General features: G+C 40.8%; 1 protein-coding gene across 7 annotated transcripts in view; it reads left to right on the top strand.

The window, feature by feature from the left end:
* Positions 1 to 18,622, top strand: part of cacna1ab (calcium channel, voltage-dependent, P/Q type, alpha 1A subunit, b) — a 156,674-nt gene that overhangs the window by 72,962 nt on the left and 65,090 nt on the right. For all 7 annotated transcript variants that reach the window (XM_080880847.1, XM_080880850.1, XM_080880848.1 and 4 more), the window contains exons 5-20: positions 235 to 387; positions 798 to 985; positions 3,087 to 3,190; positions 3,312 to 3,427; positions 3,564 to 3,608; positions 3,885 to 3,977; positions 4,179 to 4,376; positions 6,734 to 6,846; positions 7,574 to 7,686; positions 8,154 to 8,285; positions 8,381 to 8,453; positions 9,674 to 9,794; positions 10,027 to 10,094; positions 10,836 to 10,942; positions 11,996 to 12,149; positions 13,980 to 14,593. In XM_080880847.1, coding sequence (XP_080736973.1) covers positions 235 to 387; positions 798 to 985; positions 3,087 to 3,190; positions 3,312 to 3,427; positions 3,564 to 3,608; positions 3,885 to 3,977; positions 4,179 to 4,376; positions 6,734 to 6,846; positions 7,574 to 7,686; positions 8,154 to 8,285; positions 8,381 to 8,453; positions 9,674 to 9,794; positions 10,027 to 10,094; positions 10,836 to 10,942; positions 11,996 to 12,149; positions 13,980 to 14,593 — 2,392 coding nt within the window. The remainder of the gene's footprint in view (positions 1 to 234; positions 388 to 797; positions 986 to 3,086; positions 3,191 to 3,311; positions 3,428 to 3,563; positions 3,609 to 3,884; positions 3,978 to 4,178; positions 4,377 to 6,733; positions 6,847 to 7,573; positions 7,687 to 8,153; positions 8,286 to 8,380; positions 8,454 to 9,673; positions 9,795 to 10,026; positions 10,095 to 10,835; positions 10,943 to 11,995; positions 12,150 to 13,979; positions 14,594 to 18,622) is intronic.

The raw sequence follows: 18,622 nt of genomic DNA, 5'->3' as shown, positions 1-18,622 counted from the left end.
AATGTTTTTTGATATTCTATATATTCTTTGTCATTACAACGTGGTTGCCAATCGAGGAGCTACTAGACAAGCTAACCTCACTGCTCTTAATTTACTGACTGACATTTAACAACATCGACCTTACATTTATCACTTAGTATCATACTGTCTACTTTATTTTTGATTTGTTCTAAAAAGCACCCAAGCTATTCCATGTCTATTATTTATTTGCGTGTCTTGCGCTGAATCCTCCAGGCCTGCAGGTGGTGCTCAAGTCCATTATGAAGGCTATGATCCCCCTGCTGCAGATTGGTCTCCTCTTATTTGTGGCCATCCTCATGTTTGCAATCATCGGCCTGGAGTTTTACATGGGACAGTTCCACAAGACTTGCTATGATGATGTTACAAGTAAGTAGAAAGTGGTAAAAAACCAATGTGTGGTGAGCCTTTGTGACTTGTTCCAACAGAAAGGGTGGTGGCCCCATCCCATTTCAGGTGTACATAGGTTTTCTGTTCATTAGGAAAATAACAAATAAATAATAAAATGAATGATGGAGGCTTTGGTTTTTTGGGTCCTGGTATTTTTATGCTATCCTTGTGGCTTGTTTTAATACTTGAATAGGACAGGACCGGGTTCATAGACTCAAAATACATGATGTGTGTAACTCACTGAAAAAAGCGTGTTACTTTGTCAGAATTTGTTAGCCTCTTGAACAGATGAACACAGCCAGTCACTGCATTTTTTTTCTTTCTGACACCCAAAATGGGGGTTATTTAGTTATTTTATAGTGAAGCTGTATCTTTCGCTCTGTGATCAGATGAGACTGCAGATGACAGGCCGTGTGGTACTGCATCGCCATCCCGGCTGTGCTCCAATGGCACGCACTGTGGGGAAGGGTGGATTGGACCCAACTACGGGATCACCCAATTCGACAACATTCTGTTCGCCGTGCTCACCGTCTTCCAGTGCATCACCATGGAGGGATGGACAAACATGCTGTACCACGTATGTCTGACTAGCCACCCGAGACCCTTTTTCTTTTAACTGAACATCAGGCGATTGGGGAGAACCATCATGCTTTCACTGTGGAAAGCAGTTACCTGTACCCACTGGTTTGTGCATTGCACCAACACCAATATTTACTAATTCGTGATACCATAAATAAAATCCTCTAGGCATAATGAAAATTTGCTGAAACGTGACCATTGACTAAACCATGTTATTTGTCAGATAAATGCATTAAAACGGCTCCAATGTATTAACATAGAAGCCGGTAGAGACTGACTCACTTTTAAGCCTCTGGTCATTCAAGGAACTGCAGTTTGAGGTTTAAATTTGGTGAAAGCAGTAAAGTGATTTTTACTCTTTTTTGTATTTAGGCACACTGGACTTGCCACATTGGTTGGAGGTTAGAGTTGAGCTGAATTTCAATTATCCAAACGAAGCATAAAGTATTTAAAGATCTGATTCAAAATGCCATTTATTTGCCCAAAAGACATATCCCGTATACTCTGTCATTATCTCTTTGACTTCCTTTATCCATCATCTGTCCTTTTCCTGCTTTTGGAGCTGCTCTCTTTTTCTTCTCCTCCGCTCACTATTCTGGTCCGTCTTGCTCTATATTTAACATCTTTTCTGATGGATGAAGGCTGACTTCCACTCTCACACGAGCAGTTGGGAGGAAACCAATGAAAATTTAATAGAGGATGGACTGAGCATTGTAGCAGCAGTACAAAATCCAGTGCATAGATGCAGCCCTCCAACAGTGGATTATAATCATAGCTTATTAGCTCATAGTTTATCAAAAAGAAATACAATATCCTCCAGCAGCCGGGTTCATGTTATTGTGAGTTGAGTGAAAGAAGTAAGTCACACAGTGTCTGAGGATTACAGGGAGACCCAAAAACCTTTGGACATACTTTCTAAATGTTTCTTAGTTTTGCCTCCGTACACCACCCACAGTGGATTTTAAATTAAACAATCAGCATGTGAGTAAAGTGTTGGCTTTCATTTTAGAAAAAAGAATGAAAATAAAATGTACTCTTTAGGTATAAAGACATTTTCTATACAGTCCTCTGTTTTCAGAGGTTCAAAGGTAATGGGACAAGCAAACATTTTTAAAATATTAGTATAGTTTATAATACTCAGAGGACAATCGTTTCCACTTTACTTTCAATTGCTGCTTGTTTGTGGCTCTCGCTGCCTTCAGTTTTGATTTTAGTAACTGAAAAGCATACATTGTTGCAGTGATGCCCAAACTGCGGTGTTGAGCATTGAAGGTAGTTCAGGTACAATTTTTCTGTATGAATTTATTCATTTATATGAAAAGTGAATTATAGCTGGTAATAGGAGGGGGTTAGTTTCAGATATTACTTTGACCTGCATTTACTGTTCTTGCATCAAAGTTTTGGTAATAACACTTTGCATAAGACTGGGTTGCATTAGCAATTTATAGACAGCAACCTGTGTTGTTTAGGTTTCTTGAATAAAAATTTTAAGGAAGTGCATCACTTCATCTTGTAGTTTGATTAGAGTGAAGATTTAAGATTGGGATGTTTTAAATGGGCCACAGCACTCTTGACTTTTGGAATGACTGCTGTGTTAGGTTCTATCTATGAGATACATCTAATCTATTAGATCAGATTGGGGTCAGATCAGTGATTTAACTACTGAAGAATACCCCTTTCTTTGCCTTGAGAAGCTTTAGGGTTGGTTTAGAAGTGGTCATTATCCATCTCTGTGTTTTGCAGCATCTGACTGAGTTTAAGCAAAGAGTTTAGCCTCAAATATTTCAAAATTCAATGTGCTACTTGTATGAACAGTCACACTGGCATTGGCATTACATAAATGCCCACGCCACCATGTTTGACAGATGATGTGGTGCACTTTCTCTCATCATTCTGGTACATGTTAACCTTGATCTCATCTCTCCGAAGCATTCCACAAAAATGAACAAAGCAATCAAATCTGACAGTTGTGTGCTAGAGTGACTAAAGTGTTGAAAGGCTTATTAGAACAAACGTAGTTGACATTCTCTGCAGAAGAAAAGCAAAGGAAAGTTAAACCAACAGTGCATGACCGATGTGTGGCCGTGTGTTTCTTGCAGAGTAACGATGTAAGTGGCAGTTACTTTAATTGGATGTACTACGTCCCCCTCATCATCATCGGCTCCTTCTTCATGCTCAACCTGGTGCTGGGTGTACTCTCAGGGTAAAAGCCTGCCATTTGTCTTACAAAAACAATTGAGCTTTGTTTTTTTCCCACAATAATTTATGTTTTGCACTTTCGTTCCATGAATAGTAAAAAAAATAAATGACAAATGTTCCCACAGTGAATTTGCCAAAGAGAGGGAGCGAGTGGAGAACAGGAGCGAGTTCCTCAAGCTGAGGAGACAGCAGCAGATTGAGAGGGAGCTCAACGGATACCTTGAGTGGATCTGTAAAGCAGGTCAGTGGGCACTCGCATTCACACCAGTGCTGACACATGCTGCTCAAGCTCCTACTAGAGAATTAAAAAAAACACACACACACACAACCAAATCCTGATATAATGCTCCAAAATCTCATTTCATTGAATTCTACAGAGGAGGTGATTCTGGCTGAGGAAGATACTACAGGGAACTTTGATGGTAACTAAACTTCATTTGCTGTGTTAATGTTTTTGTATGACAGTGAGAAAGGCACTGCCCATAGAGTATAAATAAAGGTACAGCAAATAAAAGTCTAGTACAATTTTTTTTTTATCTTAAATGCTTTAGCGGTTTTTAGAGCTGCTCATTTAAATGTGCAAATAAATGTGGGATTTAGCGCGGTACAGCAGCAAGTGACAGATTCTGTGGGAAGGGTGAGAGAGTGACATCTGAGAGACAGACTGAAGACGAGACAATTCGTTTCTCTCTCTCTAGGTTCGAGGCGTAGGCCAACCATCAAAACCAAAAACAACAAGACAGAGCTGCTGAACCCTGAGGAAGGAGAGGACAACATTGGAGATGCAGTAGGTAAGACAAACACAGGGATGACACGCAAAGGACGAATAAGGACCAAGAACAGAGTCGTGTTTTGAATTCTACACTATCGTCATCATTGTAAAGATAGAGGAAACTGAACTGGAGATATAAATCTGTTAAATCTTAAATATAGACTCTTATGTCTCCCTTATATCCCCTTCGTCCCCGTTTTCTCCTTCTTCTTCTTCTTAGGTTTTGCACGCTCCAGCATAAAGAGCGGTAAGGAGGGCTCCAATTACAGCAAGAAAGAGCGACGGCTGCGATTCTTCATCCGTAAGATAGTGAAGACGCAGGCTTTCTACTGGATAGTGCTCTTTCTGGTGGGCCTCAACACCATCTGTGTGGCCGTGGTGCACTACGACCAGCCTGAGATGCTCACTGACTTTCTCTGTGAGTAAAAGCCAGAGACTGTACAGAAAAGATGGATGCACTGTGATGACAAACACTTGTTTGTGGACCCCAATTTTTAAGTTTTGATACTAGATGCCCTCTGTACAAAGGTACATTCATGGATTCTATAGACACATCACACACACACAGGTCGCTGCTAATTACTGCTAGCATTTTAATAAATTAACACAGGAATTTCCCCCACTAGTTCAGTTTGCCTTTATATTTTGCTAGAGCCAGATTTTCTGATTATTTTTAAAGTGCTCTTGAGAAATAATTCAATGTTTTTCTTTGGACATTGGCTGCTTTTTCTCTTTGTTTTCAGTCTAGTGTTTTTTAAGTGACCATTTTCATGTTTTTCTGTTTGTTGAGCACCTAAGTCAAATAAACATAAGGTATGTGTTTCAAATAACACATGCCTTAGCAAAGAGCTAATTTTAAATTGTATCTGAAAGCACGTTTTTACTAGCAGCCTGTCACAAAAATACATAATTTGTTCCCATTTCTTTAATATATGAAAAAATGTCAAAGATAACAAAGTTTAACTGGCATAAAGTAGTATTTTTGTACATAAAATAGTATTTTTGTACCAACAAGGTGATTCCCAATGAGCTATTATTTTACAACTTGGGGTATCTCGGCATGGTGTGCAGTGTCCTTGAAAAATTTGAGGAAATCGGGTGAAAGTAGAAGTGCTTGAAGTAAAAAAAAAAAACTCATCTATGGTAAATGAATAGTATCTGAAAGTTGTGGCAAAAGTCCAGCAAAGACTTGACACAGGACCTAAGAAATGCCCTTAAGTTGATCCATCCATTGTTTGAGGAAGCATAATCAGAAATGGTCTCAGTGGAAGGCTGTCCATCAAGACGCCATTCTTAAGGAAGAGAAACAGGAAGAGAAGGCTCAGGTATCATCATCGTTGTCGTCTTTATTTATAAAGCACTTTAAAACAACCACAGCTGCCGCAAAACGCTGTACATTGGAACTGAATAATAATAATTAGGTAAACCTAATTACACAAGAACTGGATTGAATATCAGGGCCAACAGTTCTCACAGAGTGATGAATCAAACTCTTTAGCTGAAATCACGATCAGTATGTTCAGAGGAGGTCGGGTGTTGACTTTCAAGCTCGTCTGTTTTTGGTTTATATACCCAGGTTTATGTTTGCATATGCTTCAATAAATTACTGCACATATTTCCCATTTCCCTAGTAAAATACAAACAAAAGGTGGCTCAAAACATTTACTCAATATAGAATGTACTCTTGCCTTTATGCTGTGAGTCATGTAACTTAAAAAGAAAATACTACCCCAGCTCTTTATCACGTGTTATTGTGTGAGCAGCATGTTAAATGCTAATGATTAAGAATTATTACGATTAAAAACAGGAGAAATTAAAACTAGTGATTACTTCAGTATTTATACACTACTTTATATACTAATGCTGCATGTTTTATTTGGGTCACAGGAATGTCTGTTTGGCACTGATGTGCATTAACAGTACACCATGTGCAGGGACCGTTGGTGGACTACATGCAAATAAGAGTACAGGATGCAAAATGCAACACTAAGGCGAACATCTGACACTACGTGTGATGTGCTTCACTGTTTCCAGTTTAATCTCCACCGCTGCCCACTCTCACCTCGTCCCAACCTGAGTCATCTTTTTTACACTTCAGATCTGCCGTTTCCTCCTACACATGCAAACAAGCCTTTACAAATTTAACTACACCAAACAGCAGAAACAGAGTGTGTTCTCTATTTCTCAAGCGTTATCCCCATTCTGTAGTTACACGTATCCTTGATCTGCACTATCATGCTCGGAAGAGTTTTGTTTGCTGAGTTCCACTTGACACACGTTGTGTAACTCTTTAGTTTTAGTTGCTGGCTTGCTGCTGCTGATGTGACCACACACATAAATACTTACTTATACATGTGTACACACAGGCCGTGATGGAGTCAGCTTGTTGTCCCTGGCTGGTGTTCAGCTGCATTAGCATACAAAGTTGTCGTTGCTGATGAAGTCCCTTCATCACCACAATCTCATACAACACTTGCTAGTGGCTCGCACCTCTATTATCATTCACTCAACTGAGTCTTTCTCTCACTCTGTCATGCTCCCATCTGGTTTTCACTACTACCTTCTTTTTACCTGATTTTGATTTTTGTCTTTTTATCTCATTTGGTTTTTCTCTCCGTGGCCTCACTTTCTTTCGTTTTCACCTTCCTTTCTCCACATCCTTACGTCGCCCTCTTGTTCTAACTCACATTCCTCGCCTTCTGTTTCTAACAAAATCCCTTCTCTTTGCTTCATTCGTGCCCCAAATCATTCTTTTCTCCTTTGTTCTCTCTCCAGTCTATGCAGAGTTTGTCTTCCTCGGTTTGTTCATGTCTGAGATGCTGATCAAGATGTACGGTCTGGGCATCCAGCCCTACTTCCATTCCTCATTCAACTGCTTCGACTGTGTGGTGAGTGCACAAACTCACACACTGAAACTAAGTGCAAAAAAAAAAAGTACTGATTATAAAATCCAACACTGCATTTAATCTCTCACTGAATTTATTAGTGTGGTGGTCTGCTTCTGTAGTAAGTTTTGTTTTTATTGGGGTTTTTTCTTATCAGTTTATTAATTCCTCAGCAAATGTGATCAGAAGCAAAGACTCTAACTCCAACACAGAGACATTTCCATTTAAATTCCAGTTTTTTGTTTTAAATTAAGCCATCTCAGGATTAAATGTTTAGTGATAGGTATTAGTAAACATGGGTGTTTTCTCTGTTTTGTGATCATTCAAAAACTAAAAGTGCAAAATGTGCCTGGTCAAATTTCTTTTAAAGTTATAACCTATGACTCCTTTTTAGCTTCAGTCTAATACTAGACTAATCTTCTTCTTATGACTTCTTCTTTATATAAGTAATGTTTACTGACAAAGCCGGTGGTCCCCTGGAAAGGACCCGACAATTCAAAGTAAAATAATAATAAAGAAAAATATGCATTTACCTCGGCTTCTTGGATAACTAAGCAGCATCCTAATAATGTCTATGGTATAAACAAGGGTTCTTGTGCCTTGGCAGAGGAAAAATTCTGTTTTCGGGGCTTCAGAGATTTTTTTTTGATAAATAAATACAAGCTTAAACTTCTAATAGCTGCTGATTGAACTCAGCATTCTGACTGTATTGAATTGTGTGTGCGTGCAGGTAATAGTCGGCAGTATCTTCGAGGTTGTGTGGGCCACCATAAAACCAGGCACGTCCTTCGGGATCAGCGTGTTACGAGCTCTGCGATTGCTCCGCATCTTTAAAGTCACAAAGTAAGTGTCTCTCGCTCTTCCTCTGACTTCTCTTAGACTTGCATGCTCTTCCATCAGTACACAAATGAGACGATGATGATAATGAAGCACATGATAAGAGGCTGAGCTTATGGTACATGTAATGAAAGAGAGTTGGATGTTTTTACTAGTGCACGTCATTCTATTTGGGACACCTGTTGGTTACTGGAGAAGCTCAGAGGTGGTAAAAACAGGAGGGTATACATGAAAAGGAGCAAAACAGCTCAGACACAATTTCATGTTAAAATTTCAAATTAACAAAATAAAGGCTGAATTTGGCTTAAAAACATGTACCTGTTCAGAGTTTACGTAAATGGTTTCGATCCTCTTCTTTATCGCTGCCCTCTTTCCTTCCTCCTCTCTCTTTTCTTCTATTGCTTACTTTTTTTGTTGTCTCATTTATCCTCATCATGTGTCCTTCTCCTTGCACACGTCCTCCTTTTCCTCAGGTACTGGGCACCACTTCGAAACCTGGTGGTTTCTCTGCTGAACTCCATGAAGTCCATCGTCAGCTTGCTGTTCCTCCTCTTCCTCTTCATCGTGGTATTTGCCTTGTTGGGGATGCAGCTGTTTGGAGGACAGTCAGTATCACCACTAACTTAAGAAGAAGCTCAACTGCCAGTATTAAATTTGAGCATCTATTTTCTTACTGTACATTTTCCTTTCTTCTCCTTAGATTTAACTTTGACGACGGAACGCCTCCTACTAACTTTGACACTTTTGCTGCAGCAATCATGACAGTGTTTCAGGTGGGGAAGAAAGCTTTGTGCCTGGTTTCTTAGAGAACGAAGCAAATATTAAAATGAGAGTAACTCGGTTTTCCAGACTCATTTCTACACTTCACATGACTGAATATTAACAAAGCCTATTGTTGTGCTGTCATCAGTCTTGTTCAGTTCTGACTGCAGGTCCAATGTTTCTGTGTTGTCTTGCAGTGATTTAGAAAGCTGTCTTTTGTTAGGAGCAGTTTTTGCTTTATTTTCTTTGAGTGACTTTGTCAGAGCTGTGTCACTCAAATGTACCAGCGGTATGTGTGTATCAGAGTGTGTAGAGGTATCTAAAGGGCTGAGGGCATTTAAAGTAACACAACTTCATGTCTAATTAGGGATATCTGATATTTGGATTGGACAGTGGTCCGATCCTTACTCGTAAAGCTTGATTGGACAATGTATGTATGGCTGATAAATTCAGCTTACTTGTTGTTTACTACAAAGCACATCAACAGCAGATTAAGCATGACGGTTATCGTAGCATGGAGGAATTTCACAGCAAAGCCGCTGCAGCTTGGAGACGTTGCAGTCCAGCAACTCCCAAAACCTTTTAACTAGAAATGGTGTTCAAGTGAGTTGACGCAAAAAAACCACCAGAATACGTAAAATCTCTGTGAATATTTTGCGTGTCGTGTATTTCGTTGAACTCCAGTGCTCTAAAGGCAGCCGTGCACACCAACTGTGTAATTTTGCTGAAAGAATTTGCGACATTTCTTTTTTCTAACCAAGCTCCAGTTTTCCAGTTTTTCAGATCTGAATAAACAGATCTGACCAATCAGATTATTGCATTTCGCAATACGTGCACTTGTAGCTCAAAACGCGCAGTACTAATATAGTAAAATAATACAGTTTTTAGCTCAGACACACAACTAGATGCTGCTCTGGGTCAATCAGATCTCCGAAATTATTTCTCTGGAAATATCGAGCGAAATATGTGCAAACCATGAAGTTCTCCCAGCTGCTGTGTTCTCTTTATTATGTGATTTTTGAGGATGAATATTCCACAAAAATGCAACACTTTCAGTGCGCATATACATTACACCACAAGCTCGGATCCAAATGTTATTGGTTAGGTTATTATTACTGCTTGATTACTTATTGTTAACAGATAAGTGGTCAAGCAGTGAAGCGACTAAAGGCTTTCACAGCAAACTCACTCCTTTTATATCAGACCAATGAAACTAAAACTCTCTCGACAGATCCTGACAGGAGAAGACTGGAATGAGGTGATGTACTATGGCATTGAGTCCCAGGGTGGAGTGAAAGACAAGGGGATGATCTTCTCCATCTTCTTTATTGTCCTGACACTCTTTGGCAACTGTATCCTGCCTTCACGCTTACCTGTGCATGTACTCAAATGTGCTGTATCTATATGTTCTAAGAAAAGTTATACAGATGCATATATTTTGTCATATACATAAAATTCAACTTGTTTTGCTTCTTCTGTCATTTGCTTATCTACAACATGTCGTATCTTTTTTGTCTCCACTTGCTTTTCATGAAAAACACTCAGCTTCCTGTCAGCATTTCTCCCTAACCTCTGCCACCACAGACACTCTGCTTAACGTCTTCTTGGCCATCGCTGTTGACAATCTGGCCAATGCCCAGGAGCTTACAAAGGTACAGGTCTACGTGTTATGCTATGTGTTACCAAGCTGTTGTCGTTAGCTAAAGCACTTGCAAGCATAATGATCTTCCTGACAGCTTTCACTGTGAGAATGCTTTGGGCCAGTTTATAGAAATATACACGGCTGATAAAAATTAAACAAACACTTTTTAATCAGAGTATAACATCAAGTTATACTCTGTTAAACTGATTTGGTCAGTTAAGTAGCAGAGGGAATTTTTCACCAGTTTCAGCTGCTTTGGTGTTAATAAAAACAACAGGTGCACTAGAGGGGTAGCAGTGAGACAACCCCCAAAACAGGAACGGTTTCACAGACACTGAGATTTTTTCCTCCTCATCTTTTGACGTTTTTTTTTTTCTTTTTCACTAGTTTTGCATTTGGCTACAGTCAGTGTTACTACTGGTAGCATGAGGCGATACCTGGATCCTGCAGAGGTTGCACAGATAGTCTTCCAGGATGGCACATCAATTTGTGCCACTGCCAGAACATTTCTCCCGGCATAGTCTCAAAAGCATGAAGGAGATTCCAGGAGAGCTGGACAGGGCTGTAGAAGGTCCTTAACACATGAGCAGGACCGGTATCTGCTCATTTGTGCAAGGAGGGCCAGCATGACCTCTAGCAGGTTACTGGTGTGAATGTCTCTGACCAAACAATCAAAAACAGGGTCTGGCATCCTCTAGTGGACTCTGTGCTCACCCAAAATTTAGACCAGATTACTGTTCTTCTTTAACAGGATGAAGAAGAACAGGAAGAGGCAGCCAATCAGAAGACAGCACTACAGAAGGCAAAGGAGGTGGCAGAGGTCAGCCCTCTGTCAGCTGCCAACCTGTCTATTGCTGCGTGAGTTGACACATTTACACAGATAACCCTCAAAGATGTGAGTACATTCAAAACACTGCACATAAAATCCATCATGTGGCTGCAGTGACAAAGAGGCACAATCCCACGTGCAATGTTTGTTTTTTTTCTTCCAGGACTGTCTTTCGTAACATTTATGATTGGCAGGCATTCATTTGCACACAACACACACACACACAGTCACCATCACACTCTCACTGTTCTCTAAAACACGATAAAGCGATTGTTCTGAGAGTGAAAGGAACAGATTCAGGGCTTTGTGAAGGGAAGAAGAGCGAGAGGCGGACAGCCTGTAGAATCTTCTCCTGGCAGCAGAAACACTGACAATGGTATACATGAGAATGTTGCTCAAATAAACTCACTGCTCCTTTGGAAGCCACTAGACTTTTTAGTCGCTGTGGCTAACTGAGCCTGTGCTGAGAAGATTTGGTGCTGGTAAATTTGTGTTGGAGAGATGGTCCTCAGTCACAGGTGAAGATAATTTTTTCATAAAACTGCTCACAACATGGTCTGATTAATTTCTGAAAAAACTCCAATCTAATTTTATTTGTTGTTTTCAGTAATAATAAGGCAAGTAAGATGCATTTCTTTTATTCAAACCAGTATCAGCCAAACTGCAAAGCTCTTACCTAAACAGTCTACATGGATAAATAAGAACATACCTAAAGTCATACATATAATTGGATTTTCCCTTTAAGGATGAACCGTTTTTACATTACTGCTACTGATGTGTGGCTAAATTTCAGTGGGTTTGTCCTCAAGTGTCTAATCCTTCTTTTCCTTTTTCTTTCTCACTTACTCATTACCATCTCTTTCCCCATAACACCTCTGACAACAATACAATGACACCAATTTCCTTGCTTATTCATTCTTCAACATCTTCACTTTATCTCCACCTCGTCCTCCTGCCTTACCTGAAATCACTCACGTCTGCCTTTCTTTTATTTTACTACACCCTCTTGTGTTTCCCCTCCATCTTCGCTGTAACTAAAACTCCTTTTCTCCTGCCTAACATCCCCTAATTTCCCCCAACAGTAAGGAGCAGCAAAAGAACCACACCAAGGGAAATAAGTCGGTGTGGGAGCAGAGAACAAGTGAGATTCGCCGACAGAACCTAATGACGAGCCGCGAGGCGCTCTACAATGAGCTGGAGCAGGAAGACTGGAAGGCGGGAGTGGAGGGAGAAGAGGTGAGGTGTTTCCCCCCCTAAGAAAAAAACACATATACACATATGTATACAGTCTACTCCTGATATATATGGTAAATATTTGTTGTAATGTGTGTAAAGCAATCTGTAAACACCTTAAAGGGATATTAACACCACTTCTTTTTGAATGGATGACTCTTGGAGGACACTTGTGACACATGTATTAATATGTAACATGACATTGAAAATCATCTATTGTAAGGTCAAAAACATTGTATCAGAACGTTTGTGTCCATTGTTCTCCAAGAGTTGGAGATCCTGCTCAATTGCAAGTAATTTTAAAGCTAATCTATAATTCTGAGATTGAGTTTATCTTAACCCTCTTAGGTCCAAGTCATCATTGGTTATAACCCCAACAGCTGCTCCAAACCTTATGCATGTGTGCCTTTTTTGTCCCCTGATTACCAAGATTTTGGAAAACAGCTTAAAAAGAATTACATATTCTGATTGCATAGAGTTAGAGTTATGGTTTCCACTGATGATGACTTAGACCATAGATGGGTATTGAATGTAAAGTCTATTTAAGATCGGTAAACTTTATCTCACAGTAATATCCAATGTCCAGTCAATGTGACAGTCATTGCTTGGTGTCTTGATGCATGCTCAATCATCCAGGTAAGGAAATCCCAAAAAGTTGATTCTGTTCATCTGGACGTTGCATTTTCGTCCAGCTGAAAATGTCAAGATGAACAGGATCAACTTTTTGGGAGTCATGGCTCAGTGTTTGTCTTCTTTTCCATAATTAGATTTCATATATAAAACTAATAACTGCTGTGTATTCTGGGTCATAACGTAATCTACATGTTTTGATGCCAGAGTGTAATATCCCTTTAAGCCTGTGAAGGAGTGTTATTTTTGCAATGCTATATGGGACGGCTTGAAGCTGCGTGCTTGGGAGCAATGCAATATTAAAGTGGGGCATGCAGAGAAAGCAGTGGACTCAAAACTGGAATGGGGCAAAGTGCAAATCAGGAGTTGGCTGGATATGACTCAGCAAACTGTATGTTCACAGCTGGTTCTGTTTTAGCATTTTGTGGCTTTACAAATTAAAAAAAAAGTTTAAAAACTTGTTCACATGGAGCCAAAAATGGTGGTCTGTTTGCTGAACTGTGTATCTGTGACCCAGGGGAGGGAATGGGACCGGCACGAGTGCTGTAAATCCTACTTGTTTATTTCTGGGTTAACATATGTATATATAAAATATGATACCAAAGAAGGTTAAAATACTCCGGACTATATCTGATTTGCCAGCTTAGAAGCAATTGCTACTGCAACCCAAAATACATGAAAAGCTGATGTATTTTGCTTGGCTTGATGAGCATTTGCTTCTTTAAAACAGCAATTTAAAAGGTTTCAAGCATGCATGGATGGCAGTGTCATTGCTGTGGTTTTATTCTAGAGCAGCTGTTTTCTTTCCGTTTGCAGTATTGTTTTTTTTACTCATTATTACATGATTTACTGTCTTTTATTAATATACCATGGAAAACAACCACTAATGTTTAAATTTGCTACTTGCTACGTGAAAAAAAATTCCAAATGACAATTTAGATTTAAAAAATATACATCTTAACATAAATGATCACCTAGACAAGAGATTCATGTTTGCAAATGATAAAGAAAGATTTTAAGTCAGTCTCTAGGATTCAATTAAATTCAAGTAAATGTATTTGATTGAAATGTATTATAAGTGGTGTACTGAGACCTGCTTAGAAAAACATGATCATACATGGCTAGCTACTCCAGGGCTAACATTTGGCTGATGTTTGCATATAACCTCGTAATGTCATCTGCTACCCTGTCACCCTAACTCAGGCGTCTTACCCACGGAAAGGACGTGGTGACATGAAAACCCACTTGGACAGGCCGTTGGTGGTGAACCCACAGGACAACCGCAATAATAACACCAACAAGACCCAACCTGGAGAACTGCCACTTGACCAGGAGTACCGGCGCCAGGACATAGATCACTGCCGCCGTGCCGCCCACTGCTATCACTACGACCGCGATCACCATCAGAAACCCTTTGGGCCAGACAGCAGAGAGACAAGCCAGCTATCAGAGACCCGTATGGAGCACGGCTTCAGCTGCACATCTCTGGGTAATGTGGAGGCGAGCATAGAGGGCTGTCCAGGGGAGGAGAGGCACAGCCACCGGAGCCACCGGAGCCATCGAGGCCATCGGCACCGGAACAGGGAAGGCTGTGAAGCTCGCAGTGTTTCCCCCCACCAGAGTGAGGCAGGAGAAGGACATAATGAGAACAGGAGGGCCAGGCAGCACCGCAGGGCAGCAAGAGAAGGAGAGGAAGGCAGGCGACACCGATCCAGGGGGAAAGAAGGAGAGGGGGGGAAAATCGTGGAAGGAGAAGGGCGGAGAGCAAGACGACATCGACATGGCAACCATGATAAGAGCAAAGGGCATTGCAGAAGGTAAGGAAAGTCTCGAATTAATCCTGTCAGTCAGTATAGGTTGTTGTACTGGTGAATACAGTGGTTAGAAATGACCTAACAACCAAAATTATTGCAAACGTTTTCAATGAACTTGCTATCACTGTGCCTTTGAAGTAGTCACTTCCATCCTACATACAGTCTTAGATGGCTAATGGCTACAACCTACAGCCATTAAAGATACTATTTAAAACGCTGTCTGTAAATGGCCTGTATTTGTATAGCGCTTTACTAGTCCCTAAGGACCCCAAAGCGCTTTACACAACCAGTCATCCACCCATTCACACACTGGTGATGGCAAGCTACATTGTAGCCACAGCCACCCTGGCGCACACTGACAGAGGCGAGGCTGCCGGACACTGGCGCCACCAGTAGGCAGTGGGTGAAGTGTCTTGCCCAAGGACACAACGACCGAGCCTGTCGGAGCCGGGGCTCGAACCGGCAACCTTACGATTACAAGACAAACTGCCAACTCTTGAGCCACGATCATAAATGTCTCCTCAGTCCAGCTGTCATAACTTTATGATAGTTAAGAGTTAAAAGACCTGAGATAGAATGATTAAAGACTAGTGAGGACACCATTGATTGAAGTTCATTTGTGTTATTCACAACATTTCAAATCCATTTAAAATCTGATTGTCGAATCTAAACAATAAAAAGTATTAAGCAGCACAATTAGCCACCAAAACTTTGGTAAAGTAACATGAGTACTGTACAATTTTGTAGGTTCTAGTTAAAATCACACAATTATCACACAGCGTATACAGGGAGTGCAGAATTATTAGGCAAGTTGTATTTTTGAGGAATAATTTTATTATTGAACAACAACCATGTTCTCAATGAACCCAAAAAACTCATTAATATCAAAGCTGAATGTTTGTGGAAGTAGTTTTTAGTTTGTTTTTAGTTTTAGCTATTTTAGGGGGATATCTGTGTGTGCAGGTGACTATTACTGTGCATAATTATTAGGCAACTTAACAAAAAACAAATATATACCCATTTCAATTATTTATTTTTACCAGTGAAACCAATATAACATCTCCACATTCACAAATATACATTTCTGACATTCAAAAACAAAACAAAAACAAATCAGCGACCAATATAGCCACCTTTCTTTGCAAGGACACTCAAAAGCCTGCCATCCATGGATTCTGTCAGTGTTTTGATCTGTTCACCATCAACATTGCGTGCAGCAGCAACCACAGCCTCCCAGACACTGTTCAGAGAGGTGTACTGTTTTCCCTCCTTGTAAATCTCACATTTGATGATGGACCACAGGTTCTCAATGGGGTTCAGATCAGGTGAACAAGGAGGTCATGTCATTAGTTTTTCTTCTTTTATACCCTTTCTTGCCAGCCACGCTGTGGAGTACTTGGACGCGTGTGATGGAGCATTGTCCTGCATGAAAATCATGTTTTTCTTGAAGGATGCAGACTTCTTCCTGTACCACTGCTTGAAGAAGGTGTCTTCCAGAAACTGGCAGTAGGACTGGGAGTTGAGCTTGACTCCATCCTCAACCCGAAAAGGCCCCACAAGCTCATCTTTGATGATACCAGCCCAAACCAGTACTCCACCTCCACCTTGCTGGCGTCTGAGTCGGACTGGAGCTCTCTGCCCTTTACCAATCCAGCCACGGGCCCATCCATCTGGCCCATCAAGACTCACTCTCATTTCATCAGTCCATAAAACCTTAGAAAAACCAGTCTTGAGATATTTCTTGGCCCAGTCTTGACGTTTCAGCTTGTGTGTCTTGTTCAGTGGTGGTCGTCTTTCAGCCTTTCTTACCTTGGCCATGTCTCTGAGTATTGCACACCTTGTGCTTTTGGGCACTCCAGTGATGTTGCAGCTCTGAAATATGGCCAAACTGGTGGCAAGTGGCATCTTGGCAGCTGCACGCTTGACTTTTCTCAGTTCATGGGCAGTTATTTTGCGCCTTGGGTTTTTCCACATGCTTCTTGCGACCCTGTTGATGTTTGAATGAAACGCTTGATTGTTCGATGATCACGCTTCAGAAGCTTTGCAATTTTGAGACTGCTGCATCCCTCTGCAAGATATCTCACTATTTTTGACTTTTCTGAGCCTGTCAAGTCCTTCTTTTGACCCATTTTGCCAAAGGAAAGGACGTTGCCTAATAATTATGCACACCTGATATAGGGTGTTGATGTCATTAGACCACACCCCTTCTCATTACAGAGATGCACATCACCTAATATGCTTAATTGGTAGTAGGCTTTCGAGCCTATACAGCTTGGAGTAAGACAACATGCATGAAGAGGATGATGTGGACAAAATACTCATTTGCCTAATAATTCTGCACTCCCTGTATACAGTGGTCCCTCGTTTATCACAGTAGTTACGTTCTAAAAATAACCTGCAATAAGTGAAATCCCCGAAGTAGCTTTATTTTTTACAATTATTATAGATGTTTTAAGGCTGTAAAACCCCTCACTACACACTTTATACACTTTTTTCAGACAGGCATGAACATGTTCACACTTTTCTCTCTTGTTTAAACACTCTTAACGTTCAAACCCTTGTAGAAAAACAAGTCCAGTATTATAGAATAAAACCAAAGTCACCCGCGGTTGCCTTTGACGGTGCAAAACATTTCATTGACATTGTTGTGTTTGTTGGGGAGAAAACGTACAAACATGCAGTGCAGCACTTCAGAGTCACGCTGCTAGCGATCAAAGATTTATGTAAATTTGACAAGCTGAACGCAATCTGTGCTGTACAGGAGACACGGCACGGGATTGATTGACAGTGGTGTACAGCCAATCAGGATGCAGAACACAATGAGCTGTAAAAAAAAAAAAAAGCATGCAAAATTGCACAAAAAATAATCCACGAAACAGCGAGGCCTTGAGAGGTGAACCGCGTTATAGCGAGTGACCACTGTATGTAGTTAATTTATTTATTGTACACTGAAAAAAATGAAATAAAAGGTTAAAGTTACTTAGTATTTATTTTTATTTAAGTATTTATTGTCATTGTCAGAGAACAATGAAATTGTGTTTGGGGCTTCCGTACAACCCGTAAATAAAATAATGAAGAAAATAATAAATACCCCTTAAAACCCAAGTGTAAATATTTAACCCAGTGTGACTCCAGTGCAATAAGACAATCCTTAGCAACAACATGAGAACATGACAAGTAATGTTCATAAGAAATTCAGACAAAGACCTGAGAAACATGACAAAGTACAACAATGCAACCCATTCAATATTTTTGTACTGTGAGATATGATGTCAGATATGATAGTTATCTATTTAAGAAAGGGGGGGGGGGGGGGGCAGGGGGGGAAAGAGAATAAAGATATGATGCACCAATGCAGACCAGTTCAGTGCTATTAAGAAGTTGGATATGGTTATTGTCCGTGAGAGGGGGGCAGAGAGTTCAGGAGCCTCACAGCCTGTGGATACAGGCTGTTGGCCAGTCTGGATGTTCTGGCCTGTATAGACCTGTACCTTCTCCCTGAGGGCAGCAGGTGGAAAAGGTGGCGCGCAGGGTGATGTTGGTCCCGCAGGATACTGTGGATACTGAGCGAGAGGGGAAGATATTACTAATCTCTGGCAGACTTGTTCCAATAATTCTGCCAGCTTCTTTCACCACCCGCTGGAGTGCTTGCTGATCGGCCTTGGTGCAGCTGGGGAACCACACTAGAAATCCATACGTCAGAACGCTGCTGATGGCACAGTTGTAGAAGTTCAACATCAGAGATCTGGGAATGTGTGCGCTCCGCAGTCTCCTCAGGTAGTAGAGGCGCTGTTGGGCCTTCCGTGCAACTGAGGTGATATGGTTGCCCCAGGACAGGTCCTCGGTCACAGTTACCCCCAAGAATTTAAAACTGCTCACCCTCTCCACCGCCTCACTGCCAATGAAGAGAGGCAGATGGTTGTTATGACCCTTCCTCCGGAAATCTACAATGATCTCCTTGGTCTTTTTGGTGTTTAAGACCAAGTTATTGTCGTGGCACCATGACTCTAGTTGTTGCACCTCTGTCCTGTA

The sequence above is a fragment of the Rhamphochromis sp. 'chilingali' genome (assembly GCF_963969265.1).
Source record: "Rhamphochromis sp. 'chilingali' genome assembly, chromosome: 4".
NCBI lineage: Eukaryota > Metazoa > Chordata > Actinopteri > Cichliformes > Cichlidae > Rhamphochromis > Rhamphochromis sp. 'chilingali'.
This window is presented reverse-complemented; position numbering and strand designations above follow the sequence as displayed.